The sequence below is a fragment of the Gymnodraco acuticeps genome, unplaced genomic scaffold (genome assembly GCF_902827175.1).
Source record: "Gymnodraco acuticeps unplaced genomic scaffold, fGymAcu1.1, whole genome shotgun sequence".
NCBI classification, from domain to species: domain Eukaryota; kingdom Metazoa; phylum Chordata; class Actinopteri; order Perciformes; family Bathydraconidae; genus Gymnodraco; species Gymnodraco acuticeps.
This window is the reverse complement of record NW_022992275.1, coordinates 570,364-592,596: the sequence shown is the minus strand read 5'-3', so window position 1 is coordinate 592,596 and position 22,233 is coordinate 570,364. Positions and strand designations below refer to the sequence as shown.

Below are 22,233 nucleotides of genomic sequence, written 5' to 3'. Positions count from 1 at the left end.
AAAAAATAGAGTTAAAAAAACTAGTTTAGTAGAAAATGAATATAATATAGCAAAAAAAAAGTATGTTTCAGCCACCGGCTTAACTGATTTGAGCTGCTCCGATTAGTTTTCTGCCACTTCATTTAAATATGTTATGGTTTGAGAGGTTTGGTGAAAAATAAACGTTTAAGATGAAACAATGAGCAAGCTTTTTTCATAATTTTCTAAACATTATAATCAATTGTTTAATTCCCAAATTGTTTAATAACGGGACAATTAATTGATAACCGCTTGCCGCTCCCCAAACAACCTAGTTTTAATTGGAACAGGGTAGACAAAAACCCCATGTTGGAAGACAATTCTTAGTCTCACAAAGTCAAGGTTTAGTTTTACCAGATATAAAGGAACAATTGTACTGCCACATCTCATTTTAAGTGCCTAGTCCTTTGGTCTTGCTTATGTGTTTACATGAAATTCATGTTACAGAGAAAGGATTCGACCCTACAGTTAATTACCATCTGTAAGAGTGCTTTTCACTGCTAGACCAAAACAGACCGCTGACCTCTTCAGATCATGGAGATTAAGTTTCAGGTGAAAGACACAACACTTGGTTTCATTTCCATGTCAACAAAATATGCATTGAATCGTTAATCTCATCACACCCAACAGGGTTCATGGTAATGCTGCTCTAAGAGCCGACCGAGCAAAGGAGAAAAATAATGAAAGACTGAAAACAAAGTTCACTGAAATCTTTATGAGGCATGTTGCTCATGAAACAATCCTTTTATCTAATCTACCAACACAAACACACAGGACACTGGCAGTCTGTGTCGTTTACAGATACACTTCCAAATCATTAATGGACACAAATGAGGCAACTTTTGGTTTGTTGAAAGAAAAGAAAAATGGAAGAAATGATTGACCAAAAGACTGATCAACATAAAAATGCATTTTTGGATTTCTTAGTGTGGGTGTTTACGGGTAAATTCTTCACAATTTGTGCATTAGTTGTCACTTGAGTCCGAATTTGTGTACATCTAGGTCCGATCACATATCCATCCGTCATCTACATTAGGTTTTTAAAGTCATAGAGAAAAAAATATCAGCAGTGTCTATTATTTTGTTAATTGTTGGAAAAATAGTTATGAAATTAAAACTATTTGGGCAATGTTGAATTAACTAAACACATCTAGGGTTTTACCTTTAAACAAAAATAAATATGTTATATTATAGCTGAAGTAAGAAGAGACATTTGTTGAAATTAACTAAAAATGGCAAACCAAACACAAAAAAGGAAGACAATTTGCTCAATTTAAAAAACATCAAAGATGGTTGTCTTGTTTGAATGTTGTGTAAACTTCATTATGGTAGTAAATACACCATAATCAATGTTTAAAAGTTTGTTGAATAATGAAAGCTTCCTCAGAAGTGAGAAGTCTTACTGAACATCCAATTTGAGGTAAACGCCACCAAAAAAAGACTTGTTCATTTCACACAGCAATCTTTGTAGAAAGTTAATCTTTGTCGTTGTAACTTGTCCCCAAAACCTCTGAATTTACACACGAGGATGATCAATTCCTATCTAATATTTACATTTGAAAAGGAGCCTACAGCGGCCCAAATCAGGCTCCGGTTCACACAACCAAGGGGGATGAAATGCAAAGAAAGTAGGCAGTTTACTAGAGGCATTTAACATATATCCCCCCAACAATCCACCCAAAAACATGGCTAGAAGACAAAGGATGTCAACAGCATGCATTACAGAACGAGATGCTACCACACGAACAGGAGGCAGACATGTTTGTTTTGCCCAAAAGTCATGTGTTTATATGGATAGCCGGTTACCACAGACCTGCATGTTATTTTAGTAACAAAAGAACACAGTCAAAATAACCTCAACAAGGTTTTTTTATTTGCTGTAATAAAATCAAACGTCTAACTAGCAGTTTTTCATCCCCTCAGTCCTTGTTCTGTAAATTTCACAGCGAGGGCCTTTGAGATCATGACGATGTGGATAGTCCATGTGCTTCAATGAATCAGATCATTCAACCTCTTTCTCAGTCTGAAAGGAGAGGATCCCAGTTTCTGTGTGGTAAAATAAAAGGAAGAAAGAAACTGAAGAACTTGAGATGATCGTGTTTGAGGAGGGGGGGGGGGTAGTGAGAAATGCCGGGTGTGTCTGGGAGGGTGGGGGGTTTCTGGATCACAGCTCCACAGGTGGCTCTCTGAGTAAGCCAGGTGATGAACGATGTATGCGATCATGTTAATCCTCAGACGGGTTATCTGGGTGATCACATGATGTAAACCTTCTCAGCCTGAGAGAAGTTGAAGACTTCTTTGGTTCTGGGACACACCACTTTGTCATCTTGGCGGATGGACAAAAGGGACTGAAGGAGATACGAAGCAGACCGAAAACAAATGAGAAAGAACAACAAACATCCATTGCTTTTCTTGCTCCCATTATTCAATTTAAAGGCATCACCCAGAATATACAAATACATGTTTCCCTCATACCTGTAGTGCCATTAATGTGTTGGAGCCTTTCTTCTCATTCATATAATGGAACTTTATGGCACTTGGCTTGTGGTGTTGAAAAACCGACACTTTCCACATATAATGAACTCGAGATATTCAAAAATATTTTGTGAACTATTTGTTGTTTCTAACCAACTACACCCCAAGACAAAAGCTGTCATGAGTAGATGCACGCTTTGTTCTTCACGCTTATTTTGTTGGCGGGTGTAGTTAGATGGAAATCAAAATAGTTCCTAAATCTAACCGTTCACAATGTCTGTGGAAATTGGAGACATTGCTGTTCAGTTTTTCAAATGTTTTTTTCAAACTTTGAGCAACACATCCGACATCTCTACGTCAGATATCTCCAACACTTACTTTATACCCCAAAACTATTTAAATTGATAAATAGCTACTCAGGTGAGAGGCAAACAAGGCATTTTTATTCTGGGGTGAATTGATGTGAGTTACTATAGGCCGAACTAGCTTTATCTCATGATCTCTGTACTTTAAGATCTACTAATGCAATGTACTCACATTGTAACCATAGACATATCCATTAGGCAGCATCATCGGGGGGTTGTTTTCGTTCATGACCTCCCCAGAGATCTTACACACTAGTCTGGAGTTGGCGCAGTGGGCCATAGGAAGCGGCTGGGCCAACTTGTTGAGGGATTTACTGCACACCGGGCAGTCTGGGTTCTTAGAGGTACCGTCCTCCTTGTAGCACTGACTGGAACGCGCATTAAGGTTAAGGAAAATAAGTGAAATCATTTCTGAATACACAATGTTACCATGGGTGACAGGCTCAGAGGAAAGAAACATCAAAAACTATTTAGAAAGCGTCGAGCACTTCCATTTTGATTAGGCAGTGGAGTCAAAGAGAAAAGGTCATGTGTATTCAAGACCTAATTTGATAACATTTAAACTTACATTATAACCTTAGTGGTTGCATGGATGTATAATAAGAACTGGATACAGCGTGGGAGGCGGGGCCTCGTTCATTCCTGAGAGTTGCTCAGTGGCGCATGAAGACAAAATGGCCCAACTTTTGAGAGAGCGAAACGTCACGAAAGTATTCATATAATCCGTTCTTATTGTGCATCCATGGGTAAAGGTAAAACGCATGTAGTACTGAACACGTCACATGTGCCGGGCTGCGCGGTCCCGTGGGTTAGATGCGCGTTCATAATGCCGAGGAAAATAATTCAGAATAATGTTATTAGCACATTTTACAACTTGAGGACTGACTGTTTTTAATAAGGGCTATACAAGTGTTCATACTGGGTAGTTTATTTAGTTTAAAAAAATTATCCAACGATTTACTGACGTCTCTTTCCCAATGTTAGTCAATGGGAAAAAGTCTTTCCGGGCCCAGCGACTGATCGGGAAGTGTGGTAACGCCGTTTGGCCACAAACGAATATTTTCCTCAGAGTCCGGCGCACTTCCTGGGGGCTTGACTGGTTATCCTGACTAAAAAAAGATGAATGAATGTTGGTCCTAGAAAATGATATCAAAAAGGGCCTAATTAATGTATTATTTGGAGTAAAATATGGCAGGATACGGTGTCTTGATGGCGGACAGACCGGCCTGTAGAGTGATAGTGAACACAGAGTTGTTTCCCAGCTGGTGCAGTCTGTAGTTGTCATATCTGAACTGCTGGATCAGCATTTTCCAGCGGGCAGGATCCAAAAGATCCTGATAGGGAAAAAACAAGACAGACACCAGAGTGTTTACAAATGTATGCGTTATATAACTGAAACAAACTCCTGGAAAAATGAAGCTGACTTCAGACCCAGTGCTTTGTTATTCTGAGAATGCACGTGCAGCGAGGTGCAGACTGTGCTCACAAGAGGACATTTTGTCTCCGACACAAATTATGTTTATTCTTCAAACATGTTGGACTAAGTTGCATTCACTGAGGCGATGGAAACAGCAACACACAGCAGAGAAAGTAGCAGTAAAGGCTTAGTGAAGCCAGGATGTTCTAAACAAACACACACACACACTATTTTAGACTAATCTGGAAACCGGATATTTAATGTAATACAACATCATGGTGAAGGCTATGCAGACGAGAATGTTTTGTACTGAGCTTACCACGAAGCAACTGTTTTCACTCAAATGAATTCTAATTGTAATATAGATGCATTTTCTAAATGATATTACAGTTAAATCCCTTAAAACTGTTGGGGCAGCAACATTGTCTTTCAGAGCTTGATTATTCAAATATCTCATATGTGTTTATTTCTTACACTTAAGGTAATGTAAGTCATAACATTTGTTTACGAATGTGAATTGATAACTGACCATAAGTTTAACATTGAGAACATAAATAATGAAGCCATAGCTGGAAATGTGCAACCCCATGAACATTGGCCGAGGACAGCGAAGGAGTTGAGTTTATTTTTTGAAAAGGGAGCCGATGCCCTCTAGTGGCCGCTCTGTGCTATACCACATCTCTGGTCAGAGGATTGGTTAACTACTACTTTTATTGATACTCCTTATGATAGTTTGTGCTTATGTGTTCTTACTAATACAATAAAACAAATATGTTATAAAAATATACATTCAAAGCATCGTTACAATTGATTTAAAATATAACTATATGTTGATTCTAGAGCAGCACCGGTCATTATATAAGCTCATTAATATCTAAGAAAAAAATCTAATGTTTAAATAAACATATTCCTGATTTGAAAGAATGAAAAACACAGACATCAGTCGGTTTCACACATTCACGTCGTCTTCTGTCCTCCTGAGTCAGCAGCTAAGTTAACGAGAAGTTTCCAAATGTTAGAGAAAGCACAGAGAAAACCTTAGTTTAGGCTTGTTTGTTACAATTCGCTATTAAAGGGAGTAGGCTCTTTGTGCTCGTCAAGAATACAGGTGGCAGTGTGATAATAAAATACACTAAGAAATAGAAAGGACTGATAATAGAACCTGTTATCCCTCTTTAACAATTCAGACAGACTCTTTCTATACATGGTATGGCTACCTATGCGTTGTATCTTTAGCGTGTGAATCTCAGATGAGTAAACCATAATGTTGAACATACATAGATGTGTGTGTGTGTAATGGGTATCACCAAATAAAGTGTCAAACATGTACATATTCAAATGAATGAAGGCTTTACCTTGTATGGGGAGATATGTGTATCTGATGGGAATGCCAGCATGCCCATCACCTGCCGGACCTCATCCAGCTGCCCCCCCTCCGCCTGGCTGAAATGCTTCCTTGCATGTCTGAGAGACAGAGAGACACACGAAGAAGATCAGAGGGGGGTATGTTTGTTTAAGTGGCTTTAAAACAATGCACGTTTAAAAGCTGAAACTGTGTGTGTGTGTGTGTGTAATGCCCACGAGTGTGTTACCTGACTGCATCCATGCGTTTGTTTTGTCTGATGAGCTCAATGAACTCCTGGATTCTCAGACTGAACTCCAGACAGCTCTGCCAAAGAAACAGACCAAACATGCCAGTGAGTTTAAAACACAAAGCTGCAAAATCCTCATTATTGATTAAAAAAAAACAATGTTGCCGTATATAAACTTTGATAGCAGGCAGGTGGCAAAAACGAACATACCCACACTCAAATTCTCAAGATGCCTTTCAATATTTAAATCATCCACATGGGTTTACAGAAGTTTAAAAACAACCTGATCCTAAAGATGTTTCTGCTTGAACTAAACCTTCCTGTCTTCGCAGTGAATTGGAAATGCCAGACCAAATTTCATAAATGCTCTCATGTAAAATTCCCTAGCGTCAGCATCCCAAACTTGGACTAACCACATATGTGATCTGCTCTATCGAAATCAGTCGGAAGCTTTCAGAATATGAAACTTTTATTTCCAAAATCACACGATAAATACATGTTTGAAGCTTGTAAAGGGAAGAAGACAGCTCTCCCTCGCACTCTGCTGTTCCGCTGCGCCGCTACCCCTCCCTCCCGCTGAAAAGATGAATGTAAGGCGTATAGTAATCATAGATAACACGGCAGGGTCCGTTACAGTTTGTATTCATCTGATTTCAAATAAACAAAGTCTTGGCTTTCAGAATATTAAACTTGTTTTGGCAAATTCAGATGATAAATACAACTTTGAAGCTTCGGCATATTTACAAGCGGAGAACGGCAGGCATAACAACAGCCGGTGTTTCTCGTGAGTGTTTTCCCCGGGAAACAAACACAATACACACAAACACGCGAGCTTCCCCAGACCAGTATTCCAAACTAAAATATGTTCCCTCCGTACTTTGATAATTTGCTTCGCTAATAATCAATCAGATCGATGGATTTCAGAGAAGAGGAAACTTTAAAAAGGCCTTTTTCTCAAAATGATGACTCGGTGACAGTCATTATATAATGTGACATATTTTGTTTGATATTTGGAGTACAACAACAATCCTGATATCATTAGAAAGCTAGGAATATTTCCAACACTGTATACAACTCAAAATGTGTCTTCGGGTCAATGCGACTGATTTCGATAGACCGGGTCACATATATGTTCTGCCCTCTATGCAGTTCAGGGTTGACTCGCCAACAGCTACCTGGGAGGCTTACCATGTCATGGTGGAGGTCTGCTCTACTGAGTACTTTCTGGTTCAATAGGATAATCTGAGGATTAACACGGTATCTTGCTGCTGCTGCCCAGGAGGAGTAACTGAATCTCAACAGGTCTGTTTCTGAGCACAAAGAGTGTTACATTGAGGATTTTTGTTTAGAAAGGGCAGAAATGTACAACCTATAAAACTAACTTGACCATATCCTTCTGCTTGATGATGAAATGATCGACCTAACCTATGTAGTCACGTTTTAGTTTTTCATGCGCATGGCATTTAAGGATTTGTTAGGTCAAACTTGGACTGGTGAGGTAAAAGTGAAATTAGCTACCTTCATCTTGCGGAGCCGGGACTTGTTGTCATGGCACCAGGCTAGGCAGGTGGCCGTCTCCTGCCTCTCCAGAGACTCCTCCACCTCCTTCGCCGTGAGGAACATCTCAATGTTGACCAGATCCTGAAATACGGCAGAGTGGATGTGTCAATGATAATAGACAAAAAAACAGATTTATCAAATCTTGGCATTAGTTTAGACAGCAGCCAGAAAACTGTTCCCTTTTTAATTGAATTTTATTGCCAAAAACTTACATTTACAAGATGACATTTGAACATATCATGATAATAATATAATTGACCTTGGTCCAATACTCTTGTCTAGTTAATAGAGCTTTCTACACATCGTGATGCAATTCAACGCAACGTCCTTAAACATTAGCTCTGTTATTTAAGTAGGACTGTACTTCCCTCCGCATGCAATCAGCTAACCTAAGACATCTCTCCAATTTCGACACTGAAATGTTTTTGTACAATGTTTTATCAGCAATTATAAACAGCATTCATGGCGATCCTTTAAGTTTCTAATTTGAATGAATATCGGCAGATAACGATCGGAAGTGGATCGATCCAGGCATTCCTATAATTTACTAATTAAACATTCAACAAATAGGACGAGACAAGTCACACCACAAACATACATATGTGACCCGCTCTATCGAAATGAGTCGGAAGTCGCAACGGCTCATTTCAATATTCTCAAAATGATGACTCGGTGACAGTCATTATATCATGTGACATATTTTGCTTAATATTTGGAGTACAATAACAATCCTGATATCATTAGAAAGCTAGGAATATCCTCTTTCTAACAGTGTATACAAAATGTGTCTTCGGGTAAATGCGACTGATTTCGATGGAGCAGGTCACATATGTGTATTAGGTGCGATTTTGGCAAAAATCATAATCACGATTATTAAAAACGATTATCCATTTACTTTTTATTGAAATAAATAAATAATTGGAACAGTATGTGTTTAACAGTTGATTACCCTGAACTTTAAGTATAATTAAACAGAATTTTTAAAAAAAAAAACAATTACATAAAAAAAAAAAAAATACAAATAATGGTTTTATTTCGATTACGTTGTTTTCATAATCGTTGCGAGCCAAATTCGTAATCGAGATTAAAATACGATTAATTGCACAGCCCTAGTATTAGGATAAATGGACAGTTTAACCCTTGTGTTGTGTTCGAAAGCTGTTCATGGTGTTTGCGGGTCAATTTTGACCCATGATTTATCTCAGTCCAAAACACTCCAAAATAATGACTATCATCCAATATTGTTTTAAACTACATCATAAATAACTTATTATGCATTCATAACCGTACAATCCTGTTGTAATATTATTTTATGGCCCCAACAAACATTACACCACATATTTAAGTAAAACATGTGATTCAATTCACTCATATTTCCTATAGTGAAGACAGTGGATCATTACGTTATCTGACTATAATAGACTATAATACAATTTCCCCCCAAAAAGTTTTAAATTATTGTTACAGTGGATAAAGGGGGTGGGGTGTCTAAAGTCAAAGATGAATCTTGATTGGGCCAAATTTGACCCCGAGTGACACAAAACAATAGAGAGGCGAAGTTTTGTAGTGTTTATATATAGAATAGAATCGAATTGGGAGGGATGAAACCCTCTTTAATGGTCACACATGCAGAGCCCACAGCACACACAGTGAAATGTGTTCTCTGCTTTTAACCCATCCTAGTACCAGGAGTCTAGTACTAGGAGCAGTGGGCAGCTATTGTACATCGCCCGGGGAGCAATGGGAGTGGTCCGGTGCCTTGCTCAAGGGCACTACGGCAGGGCAGGAGGTGAACTGGGACCTCTCCAAGTAGCAGTCCATATTTAGGTCTGGTCGGGGACTTGAACCACGGCTCAAAGTCCAAGCCCCTACTGACTGAGCCACTGCCGGACGGATAGCTGTTGTGGAGGATATCATGAAGGCTTCTTCCGATAAAAAAAACTAGAGCGTAGTTATTATATAATTTTAACGTGAAACGGGTCACAGGAGACCCGAACACAACATAAGGGTCAGTTTGTGTTTTAATGTTTCAATATTCTCAAAAGCAAAACACTATATGAACTCAAAGAACTCCTGAGTCATTGAATGACCTTGAGACCACACACACACACACACACACACACACACACACACACACACACACACACACACACACACACACACACACACACACACACACACACACACACACACACACACACACACACACACACACACACACACACACACACACACACACACACACACACACACACACACACACACACACACACACACACACACACACACACACACACACACACACACACACACACACACCCACACACACACACACACACACACACCACACACACACACACCACACACACACCACACACACACACACACACACACACCACACACACACACACACACACACACACACACACACCACACACACACACACACACACCACACACACACCACACACACACACACACACACCACACACACAACACACACACACCACACACACACACACCACACACTCTATGCCGCTCTGTCTGGCCAGTTTAACAGCTGTGTTGTAGTAGCCACAGCGCAGCAGATGCTCCACCATCATCCTGTCCATGCGTTTCTTCTTCCACAGGTTGACGGAGGCCGGCTGGTCGCTGCTGTGCTCCTTCAGGTGCTCGATGCGACGCTTACACAGCTTGGCACTCTCATCTTCTGCCTGGATGGACTCTGCAGCCTTCAGGACACACATGCACAAAAGAAGCAGGATATTTACGAAAAGCTGAATATGCATCAGGACAAAAACTAAAACATGAGTTCAAATGACTCAGTATCTTTTCTTTCCCTTTATCCAGGGTATATGCAGGAAGCCTGAAGTAAAATATAATACCTTTTAAGACCTTTTTTAAGACCCTTTCCAAACATTTTAAGACCCCATCGAGTTTTAACCGGTTACATTGGCGACACACTTTACTATATACAGTATTGATTGTCCTTCCTCCTCATCTTCCAACCATTTGGACGGAAACTTGCATTTCCCCATAACGATGCTGTTTAACAACCGGCGTAAACGGATAAGCGCGCGCTATCAAGCAGTGAGCGTGCGATGTCCTGTTCAGATGACGTCAAATCCAACGGGATGCCATGAATAAACTACACAGAATCACACTACACACCTACGCAATGATTACATTCAGGCAGACTGTAGATTGATCATCTTCTCAATAACATATCTTTGCTGATTTCCCCACAGAGAATAACTTTGCGGTAGAACTCTTCTTTAGTTCTGTGAAGGGATATATGCACTGTACTTCACTTTTATTAATATTGTATGCGGCAAAGCGTATATATTACAGCACGATTTTTTGTTGAATAAATTTGAGTGCTTCAAAATGTTGGGTCGCGATGTATTGACCAAGTAAAAAGTGGGTCCCGAGGCCTGAGAACCACTGCTGTGGAATACAACCTCTTTGGACAATTTATATACTTATTGAAAACAAGCTACAAAATGTAATACCTTGGAAAATGCCGTTTAATACTTTTAATAGCCTTACATTTTCGCTAAATGTATCAACTTGTAATACTTTTTAAGACCCCGCGGACACCCTGTTATTGTGTAAAGATGCTTTAGATTCTTTGATTTCCTAAAATAAGTAGCATAAGTTTCTCATTTAGATTTCTTTCTGGAGGAATTGTTGAGGATAAAGGAGAATGAACAGCTTCTACCTGTTCTAGAGGTAAACTCTTGTGTGATGAGGTGAACTGGAAAGGGACAATAGGCGCTTTCACACCGTACTTCTCCCACAAAGGTTCATCAGAACTTAGTTCATGATAACTCTTTAGTTCTCATTAACTAAGTACAGATCGCGTTCACACCGCAATAAGTCCCTGGGGGAGGATTAGGCAAATGAAACCGCTGACGTCACTTCTTCTGCTTTGGGTTTACTGGCAGGCCGCAAACAACTTCACGGTGTATACTGCCACCCGGAGTCCCCGGCCGGAAGATCCCGGAGTTAGGGACTGTCCCAGCAGCTTCTACTGAAGCCTTCCGAGTAAATCGCCAGAACGCCGACACCTCCTCATCTCCACCGCTCCCATGTTTTATTTGGTGTTGCCATAAGTTAGTCTCTCTGCGTTTGTGCGCTGGGTTAATGCTAATGCTAATAATGCAAGGATAATAAAATGGCGGCTTCACAAAACCTTTTGGGAGTTTTACGGGGCGTGGTTTGCAATCCGCCCAGCCAATCAGAAATAGGAACTTTTTTCTCCCACGAAAAGGGGGTAAAAAGGTTCTCATGAACTAGTTTTAGTTCCGGATTTTTTGGTGTGAACGCAACATTTCTTTACTATATCGGAACTAAAGTGGGAAAAGTACTGCGGCGTGAACGCGCCTACTGTGTATTCACATTGCTGCATGGTGGGTTTGTATTAGGACACAGTGTCAAGTAATCCGTGATTATATTGTTCAGTACATGATTGCATCCCCATGAGCACTATTCTATGGCAGAGTTTCCGTTAGCCGGTAATTACCGGACTTTGACCGGTAAAATATGCTGAAGACCGGCAAATCTAAATCTCTCCGGTCAAAATGATTTCCCCTTAGCGCAACACCGCATCAGTTGCGCCACTTATGTGACAGACAAGAAAAGTATTTGACAGACAAGAATAGTCAATTCTGATGTCTAACACGTAATGTGGAGAAAGAGATGTTCTGTATGGGTTGATTGTAGGGGTGTTGAAAATAATCGTTTCTACGATGCATTGCGATGCGGACGTGGACGATTCGGTATCGATGCAGTGGCGGAAGATAATCGGTTATAGCGTAGCGTTATAGCGTTGCTTACTGATTTTCCGGCCCCGGCTTTACTATAACGTTTTTTTTTTCTGTCACTTTAATATCAAATCGGTCGGTGACGCAGAGATCAGGGAACAGACGTGACAGCGGCACAGCAACACCAAACACGGAGCAGTCAGCTTTATCCACCAACACAACACCACCAGTCCAGAACCACCAGCAGAAGGACCCGCTCTGAATCACTCCGTGTCGCTGCGGCACAGGGATTTATGTTTTTCAAAAATAATCACGTTACAATCATGTCAGGTTTTTGGTGGATTTAATTAAGTCTTGGATTGCAAAGTATGAATGTCCTCTAGCAATTTTCAGACGATATATACGTGTGTAAAGTTTGTGAAGGCAGGAGGAAAAAAGCTTCCGCGATCACCGTCTCCTCTGTTCCTCTAAGCCCCGCCCCCTCCCTGAAAATAATGAGTGACAGGCTGATAGTGACCCGATAGAAACTTTATTATTCACTTAATCACTGAGATATAATGAAGCTAATTTAATCTCATACATTCATGGGATCTGTAAGACAGAGAATGTAAGTGTGCACCCACATGCAGTATTATTGTAAATACTCCTGTTGTCTGCTGTGTTCAGACTCAAGTCCTGTGTGTGATGCCACATTCAGGACATTCAGTGTCCTTTTTTTAACAGAAGACCGTTGCTAGAAGCTGCAGCTAGACTGCAGAAGCATTATTTTTTTGTTTTTGAGGATGGAACAACTTCACACACAGATATAGGGAGGCTAGACCTAATTCATTTATTTTGGTTTATAAATTAATGTCAAGACATTTATGTTATTGATTTCTGAAGCACTTTCTAAATAATAAAAAGAGAGTTCATATGTATTTACTGCATGTATGCATTGATGAAAAATAAGCCATGTGCAGTAATATAGAAAATTGAGGATGCAACGCATTGGTATGAATCGTGATGCATCGGGATATCGAATTGAATCGAATCGTTGACAGGATAATCGTAATCGAATCGAATCGTGAGACCAGTGAAGATGCACAGCCCTAGTTGATTGTGCGTTGATCTGTTGGTAATGCCTCTGGGTTCCGGTGGGAATGTAAGCAAATGCATAATGCTGCGCTATACTTTGCGGCGTCGCCCGGTTGCATAGCAACACTTATTGTTTAGGTGTCTTTTAATAAGCAGGTAGTCATATCATTAGCTAGAACTAGCTGGATCTGATCGATATGAACATAAACGCGAGTAAAGTCTAATCTGACGGGAGAGAGAGATCAGCTGCTGCTGACGAGTCGACACGCAGCTCTGCATGATCACATGCAGCGGTGAGCAGAGTAAAACACACACGTAGCTTTTTTAATTACCTCAAACTACCTAAACTAGTTATAGATATGTTTATTTTTACGGTCGGGTCACTCATTACTGGATCCGCGAGCTGCATGATACTGGCGGGCTGTCAGGAGAGAGAGAGAGCGCTCCGTTTATTATTCCCGTGTTATTGTAAGTTACTGTACACTTTTTAATAATGTAGTTAATCTAGTATAATTAGTTTGTTTAATATCGAATCATATCAATTTGTTTTAAAGCTCAATACATAACAAAGAAGACCTTTGACCGGCACTTTTCTCATTTTGTCCGGAAGATTTAAACTTTAACGGACATGTAGACCGGCAAAAAGAAAACTCTGTTCTATGGGCACACTTCCATTTAGATAACATGTATTGCTTTATCTTCTCTTGTTAAGTGTTCTTTTTAGGCTTTGAACTTAGTTTGATCCCACATATTTGGGAGAAAAATCACTCCCCTGGTCCAAGCACACCATCATGGTGTCGGGTATTACTCAGCTCTCCACTCAATGATTTCAGGGTTTATTGGCCACAAAGTAGTTACTGGACATCATAGAGGCACACAGTTAAAAAGAACTGCAGAAGTGTGTTTTTTTTATCACTTGTTTTCTGTCGTTTTAGAAAGGCTTGATCGATGAACCACCCAGGCAGCATTCCACCGCTGACCAACACAATGCACATAAAGAAACCCTGGCAACAATAAGGTGCTTTTGTCAACGGGGTCGAGCAATGTGGCTTTTAACAGCTGGCTCTAGCTGAAGGCGACTGTGGTGTGAGTTTTCCTGTTATATCTCCATTAGGGCTGAACGATTAATCGATTTTAAATCGAAATCGCGATTTTAAATGATGCAATTATCAAATCGCAAAGCCTGCGATTTTTTTTGTTTTTTGTTCTTCTTGTGTGTCAGTCATCCACACCAATCAGAAGTGCTGTGCTCCACATGTACCAGCCATTGTTAACCAATCAGAAGTGCTGTGCTCCACATGTACCAGCCATTGTTAACCAATCAGAAGTGCTGTGCTCCACATGTACCAGCCATTGTTAACCAATCAGAAGTGCTGTGCTCCACATGTACCAGCCATTGTTAACCAATCAGAAGTGCTGTGCTCCACATGTACCAGCCATTGTTAACCAATCAGAAGTGGCCCATGATAGAAGTTGATAGACAGATTGATCCAATCAGCTGCCAAGTATTTTTGAAATACTTTTCCAAATGGCTTCCAATGGAGCTTTCCTAGATGGTGTGGTGAAACAAACCATCCGAGTCAGGTTAGTAATGCTCCATCACATGTTTTACATCTATTACAGGGTGAATCTTAAACTGAAGCTTGACTTTAAAATCAACCCAACGGATGTTTCATGTAAGTTTAGTTCTTTCACTCGTAGCTCGGGCTGCGGGGGCAGTGCATGACATTAAGGATTTTGGGCCATCTAAGCTAATTTACAGATGACCCTGAGCCCAATAGAGATTGCCCTGAAAAATGCGTGCGGACGAAATGGCACGAAGGGTTTGGGGAGCCTCCGTCCCCCTAGACAATTTAGATTTTTGCAGGTCTTAGATGCTGTCTGGTGCATTCTCTAGACTGAATTATAAGATGAACCACCACAATATTATATTGTACAATTTCAATTTTATTCTTCATTTCACTTGTTTGCTTGTTCTTGTTAGTGTTTGCTCGCTTGCATGCCCTGCATAGCTATAAGAAACACTTAAGTTGTTGGTCAAGACACTTTCCATCTGATGAAGGCAAATGCCTTCCCAGATGTAAAAAAGTAGAAAACATTACATTCAGTTATAACTGCCAAAACAAACATTATTTACACTATTATGGCCTCTGTTAAAAATGTTTGTAATGTTATCTACTGTAAGTTGGTCGAACGAATGCCTCCTCATCCGGAAGCTGACCGAGCAGACCCGAGCAGCAGTCGAGAGGAGCCGAGCGCATCCGCCAAGCACACAAAATGGCGACGTCAGAGTTCCCGTTAGCCGGCAAATCTAAATCTCTTCGGTCAAAATAATTTCCCTTTAGCGCAATACCGCTTCAGTTGCGCCACTTATGTGACAGACAAGAAGAGTACTGTATGTGACAGACAAGAATAGTCAATTCTAATGTCTAACACTTAATGTGGAGAAAGAGATGTCCTGTATGGGTTGATTGTGCGTTGATCTGTTGGTAATGCCTCGGGGTTCCGGTGGGCATGTAAACAAATGCATAATGCTGCGCTATACTTTGTGGCCTCACCCAGTTGCATAGCAACACTTATTGTTTAGGTGTCTTTTAATAAGCAGGTAGTCATATCATTAGCTAGAACTAGCTGGATCTGATCGATATGGACATAAACGCGAGTGAAGTCTAATCTGACAGGAGAGAGAGATCAGCTGCTGCTGATGAGTGGACACGTACCTCTGCATGATCACATGCAGCGGTGAGCGGACAAAACACACACTTCAGGTTAGAATATCACACGTAGCTATTTTAATTACCTCTCAAACTACCTAAACTAGTTATAGATATGTTTAGTTTTACTGTCGGGTCACTCATTACTGGATCCGAGAGCTGCATGATACTGGCATAATAGATTGCCCGATCGGGCAACCAGCAGGTGAGGCTTCATTGCCCGAGCTAAATACTAGATGGCCCCGGGCCATCGGGCAGTCCTTAATGTCCAGCCCTGGGGGGTGCTAGAGACGGGAGCATGTTGATACGACCTTCCTAGCCGGAGATATGGCCGCATTTTACAATAAACTTCCGTTGGGTCGCTTAAAAACAAATATCGCAAATCGAATAGCAATATCTTTCTGAAAAATTGCAATTAGATTAAAATTCCCCAAATCGTGCAGCCCTAATCTCCATCCACCCAAGGCCGGAAAATTACCTCCCAGTCGAGGTCACCACTTTAAAGTGAGTAAAAACAAAGACCCGATTGTTATAAACTGTTCATAAACATGGCTGCTTTCACTATGTTAAGCCAACATTCTATAGCATCTGGTCATCTGTGCAATTACTTTTTGTAAAGAACAACCCTCTGAAACTAAAATGATAGCAGGAAACACCATTATTGTAAAAATTAGACCAACTAGAGCAGGGGTGTCAAACTCAACTTCATCGCGGGCCACATCAGCATAATGGTTGCACTCAAAGGGTCGGTTGTAACTTTAAGACTATATAAAAATACATTTATGAATATTTAATATATATAAAATAATGTATTATATTACATTATTGCCTTTGCATTGGATTATTAGGATAGGGTAATAACTTAATAATTAACTACGTCTGAAATCAGAAGTCTAGGGCAACAAGTTGCAAGTCTTAATTTCACAAAATGATTTAAAAAGAAAAGTCAAATTCTGAAGAAAAAAGTAAAAAAAGTTTTTTTAAAAAGGACATTTTGAAGAAAACAATTGAAGTCAAATTTGAGATGCATTGTGGGACATGTAGTTTATGGGCAACGTGCTTCTGTAAATCGGCATGTAACCGTATAATAAACATGTTATATTCTTTGCAAGCTCTTGTGGGGCCACAGGAAGTGAAGTCACGGGCCGGATTTGTCCTTGAGTTCGACACCCCTGAACTAGAGAGACACTGAGAGTCAGAGGCAAAAAAGAACCGTGATCCAAGCACAGGGTAACTGCCTGTATGCGTCAAAAGCGTCTCACATTCAACCTATTGCCAACCATTATTGAAGAAGGGATTCCATTTTTGGGTTGCTTTCTAGTTTACTGTAAGAAGAATACTCTGAAAAGACTGCAGATGACAAAACAAATTCAAATGTGTATGCTACTGTGTGTAGAGAAGTTTTAGTACAAAACATACCAAGGCCATAAGCAGACCAGAGGGAAATAAATGCAACAAGGATCATGCGTGTTTGTTCATAGAGTAGGGGCTCCGGAGTGTGTAGCTAAATATCTTGGCTTTTTACTGTCCCATATGCCAAATCTATACATAAAACACTATTTGAAGGTCTGTAGAGATTACATTGCTGTGTGAAAGTGTGTGTGTACATATGAATCCCTCACCTTCCTCTTCAGCGCGCTGAGTTTCTCCACCACACCATCCAGCAGTGACACCACGGAGTCGACTACTGGGAAGCTGCTCAGCGTCTTCTCCAGCTCGGCAACCACCATCGTCACGTGACTCGTCTCCCGGTCGATGTTTTTCTGAGCCGCCCTGAAACGTTTGTTCAGAGTCTCGTACGGCACCTGCAACAACAACAACAACGACACAGGCTTTTTAACTTTGGGAATTCACCAAAGAGCAAGCATGGAACCAAGTACAGTTTTACAAAGCATCATAAGTGAACACACGGATAAGCTGTTTGGATAGCTGAGCTGTAAGCAATTTTACGGATACTGAGTTTTAAGGATTCTCCTTAAAAGTAGAAGAAATGTTCATAGATATCCTGTGTTGTAGGGACTAAAAAACACTCACAAGACAAACGTTCACATACAAACTAGGAATGGGTAAACAAGAACAGTATATCCAAATAAATACCAATAAATGTCACAAGCACTGACTGCAACGAGCCTGCCTTTCTTGATACGGCTGAATATGTAATCATTGCTACATTTAATTCCACATCGATGTACTGTTTCTCTACTAAATAATAAAGATGTTTTTATAATGTCTTACTGTTATGAGGAGAAAATGGTTTCCTTCCCCAAATTAACTCTGCCTTATTCATTTTAACAGAACTTGAATATTTATTTTAATTAAAGAGGAAAGAAATCTGACAACATTTTATTGTGATATTTACTAACAAACAGACAAACCCGCCCTGGACCCCGGTGTAGGGGCAAAACTAAATATCTGTATTAAATACAATCCAAAGACCATCATGTACGATCACATTGTTTGGTGAAGTGAGACTTCTAAAGATACCTGTGCTCCAGACAAATGTGACCATTGTGGCTTCCTTTCTAAGATACTGCACACAAAACTAAGAGGAGCACTTGGATCCATTACAAGTCGTTTTTTTCGTTAGAGCAAAGTTAATTTCACAGGTCACTAACACTGAAGAGTGACACAAAACATGGTACAGTAAAGACCTTTTGCTGCCATGTTGGAATTTTTAATGGAACCTATTAGCTCTCATTTTGACAAACTAATGCCCAGAATATAACCCTATAATTAAGATGTTACAATGGAATATCCATGTAAGCACTAGTACATATTCATTAGTGTCCTTTGGAAAGAAACAGTGATTCTGCTCAGGTATGCGAAAATTGATTTTAAGAAACACAATTGGCAATAGATCAACAAATGATGTGGAGGGTCATGAACTAAATGTTCAGAGGGCAGATACTCTACATGGTGATGATAACATCAAGATGTATGGAAAGACAAAGAAATCAGTTCATACAATATCTATAGAATCCACAGTGTATGCAAACAACCAAGGTTGAGCAGTCAACTATAAATGTAGAACCAAGGGCTGTAGAGATTGTAACAACTGCTTGTAACCCTCTGTACTTAAGTGGTTATGTATTTAACATGTATGAGGAAAGTAAATGTAGCAAATCAATGCAGAGAATGTGATCAAGGTTTTAAATTCCTTGGATAAGCCAATACAGGCATTTAGAGCTGGATAATGTATCTTAAACAGTCCATCAAATACATTGTTATTACAATATAATATATAGCATTAAAGAACCCACCTCTTTTCCCTCGCTTACCAGTCAGTCTGAGCTATGTCATACCTATTTGTATGCTTTTACTGTCTGTCCATAGCCTTTATGTGCCTTGTATTTATTCTTATGTGTGCTTTTTATCTTTTCTTATGTGTGCCTTTTATCTATTCGTGTAATATTATATTTTATTATAATGTTATGTTCATTGTGAAGCACTTTGGCAAACCCTCTGTTTTTAAACTGTGCTATATAAATAAAGTGGATTGGATTATATATGGCATTACTCTTAGACATCCTTGATTTACATGTAAATCAGTCATTAACACAGACAGCTATTATGACACTGTGTGACTGGCTGTCTGTCACAATTTGATGCGAGACATGTACAAGCCCACTCCAAGCTTTATGATAATTAAGAATATCTACAATCATTAAATGGCTTAGGCAATTGAGCGTGTCTAAAATAGTTTGGCTAACCTTGAATACAGACAATATTTTCAACCAATGCAGAATTACAATGTCATCTCACTGTAATAAAGGGCCTGCATTGTCACACCATTTAGAATAAAGCGTTGGTCCAAAGGCTGGTCAATTAAGCACAAAAATGAGTAAATATATGTATTAGGGTTCCCATTGCCTTTACTTTACCATACATCAATCTGACTGATAATACCCAAAACCATCCACAAGGACATCATATCCAAATGATGGTTACATGTTATTGGTCATTCAGATTAGAAGCTTCCCCAATGTTTATCAGGCAACATATATTATTTTAATTGACAATATCTACAATCTTTAAATGGCTAAACTTAATGGCTTAGGCAATGTGAGCGTGTGTAACCATTTTTGACTCACCTCGAATACAGACACATTATTTTAAACAATGCAGAATTACAACGTCATCTCAAAATTGGGCCCGTTTTGTCACACCATTCAGGATAACAAAGCACTGGTCCAATGGCTGTTCAATATATTAGTTAGGGTTACCATTTCCTTTTGTTTTTTCTTTACCTTACACCAATCTGACTGAAAATATCCAAAACCATCCACAAGGACATAATACCCAACACAAGGTACATTTGATTGGTAATGCAGATTAGCCGATCTATCAGGCAACATTGTGATATTAGCTGCTAAATATAGCTTAACACATATGTACACTCCCATTAGATAGCAATTAAAAGCATCAGTCCTGTCTTAAAATGGAGCCGATCATCCCTATACTGCACCATCCAAGCACAGGCAGACATATCGCCACAGCCATGCTCTCCTGAACAGACACGACTTAAACAACACGTTATATTCATCATGGCACCATCATGCCACTACACAAAAGCTGCCAATACATTGCTACTCACAACCGTGCTTTTAAACGACGACGCGGCTGGACCCAGGAGCAGCTTCTCTCAGCTCGTCTTTTAGCAGTGGTGTCGCAGTAACGTGTTGTGGAAATGGAGGAACGGTGCGTGTGTGCGGCGGGCTGTGATTTCTCTCGCTGGCCATTTTGAAGTGCAGAGAGGCAGCAATCTGATGACACTGCGCTAACTCTCAGGGCTGATTCCCTGCCTGACATCGCAGCGTTTACGGGCTCTCCCCACGGTGATTTGATTTCTACCGACCCTTCCTACAGCCATCTACTATTTGAATGCTTGACGTTACGTTATCTGGTAGGGTGTTTAATCTTTGCCGACAATAAATGTGGCTTATGTTGGTTTCCCCCACACCAAACTAGCTAGCAGGCCAAACACACTTTCAAGGCATTTATTTTGAATGCCATGCCTGGTTGTTGAATGGACGAGCAAACACGTTTTAACATGTTATCATAATGTAAATATAATCTTTAAACTGAACTAAGTAGCCAGGTTAGCTCGGCCTTTACATTTGCCCACACACACAACTGACAAACGGCTATCAACTGTCGTTAGATAACATATAAGTATCGTCAACTGACATTTCGTAAGTCACACGTCAAATGGTAATTTTGTCAAAAACAACAGGCTCACACTCAGGCTAACAACTCCGAGGCCCTCAACACACTTGAGGTGAATAATAAGAACTAATTAAGGCAGCAGACAGCCTGCTAACTGGCCACCATCATTTGTTATTCATCCAGCTGCTTGATCTTTGCTGATGCTATTTAAACACAGGTAGTTAAAGGACGCTGCTAGCTAAGCTAGTGCAGCTAACGTTAGCCTCCCTGTCAAATTCGCTTGGTCGCTATAAAAATGAACTACTAATCCCCATTTTCCAAACAGCGTCAAACATATCGTGTGTTTAGGACACAGCAGTTTAGGAAGACTGTTCATATATGACAGGTTTTGTTTACCTTCAGGGTGGGATATTCTTGGACTTTGAGAGCCATGGACAGTTGAGATGCTGTCTCTTGCACCGCCATCTTGGTTTTGTGGTTTTTCTTGTGGTTGTTTGTGTTTTTTTTTCTGTGAGCTCAGAATGGCCTCGGTGCTCACTACCGCCATCTGCTGACACGGTGTCAGCACTGACTTTTGCGAAGCTGTTGGAGGAGTTTGTTGTAAAGATTCATTTGTTGGCCATTGTTACTTTTATTGGTAGATAGAGAACAAATAGATTATAAAGGGAGGACAACTCCGAGGCCCTCAACACACTTGAGGTGAATAATATAACTCATTAAGGCTACGACAGGCAACAATGTAAGGAGCTTTGTTGAATATTATTCAGATGCCTTTCTTATCTGGAGTGGCTTCACACTGAACGTATTGATTCAAGGCGAGACACAGCATGTTATTTACATACAGTCAATGTGATGCTGTAGAAGACAAACAAATATCACCACAAAAATCATTTATACTTGAATTTACTTTTATATATTTGACTTACTGTTTACAACCCTGTTGTGTGTGTGTGTACATTCCTGTTTGCATTTCTGTATATATACAGTATATATATATTGTAGAGGTTGGAAAAAAGCAGGCTCTGAGATAAATCATTAGGCTACTTTAAGGAAACTTAACAAATACCTGAAAAATGTAAATTCAATG

At 40.0% G+C, this 22,233-nt stretch overlaps 1 protein-coding gene across 3 annotated transcripts; it reads right to left on the bottom strand.

Moving 5' to 3' along the window:
- Positions 1-718: 718 nt before the first annotated feature.
- Positions 719-21,648, bottom strand: maea (macrophage erythroblast attacher, E3 ubiquitin ligase). 3 transcript variants are annotated; one of them, XM_034207333.1, is made up of 10 exons: positions 21,543-21,648; positions 17,603-17,785; positions 9,957-10,158; positions 7,386-7,510; positions 5,868-5,944; positions 5,631-5,739; positions 5,214-5,264; positions 4,059-4,192; positions 3,031-3,226; positions 719-2,366 (listed from the first exon to the last, which is right to left on the bottom strand). In XM_034207333.1, the coding sequence occupies exons 1-10, from the start codon at positions 21,609-21,611 to the stop codon at positions 2,271-2,273; spliced, it is 1,242 nt and encodes a 413-aa protein (XP_034063224.1). In that variant the 5' UTR covers positions 21,612-21,648; the 3' UTR covers positions 719-2,270. The 3 variants fall into 3 exon arrangements, with proteins under 3 accessions (XP_034063224.1, XP_034063223.1, XP_034063225.1); XM_034207332.1 differs by lacking the exon at positions 21,543-21,648 and adding an exon at positions 20,575-21,136; XM_034207334.1 differs by lacking the exon at positions 5,214-5,264.
- Positions 21,649-22,233: the final 585 nt, after the last annotated feature.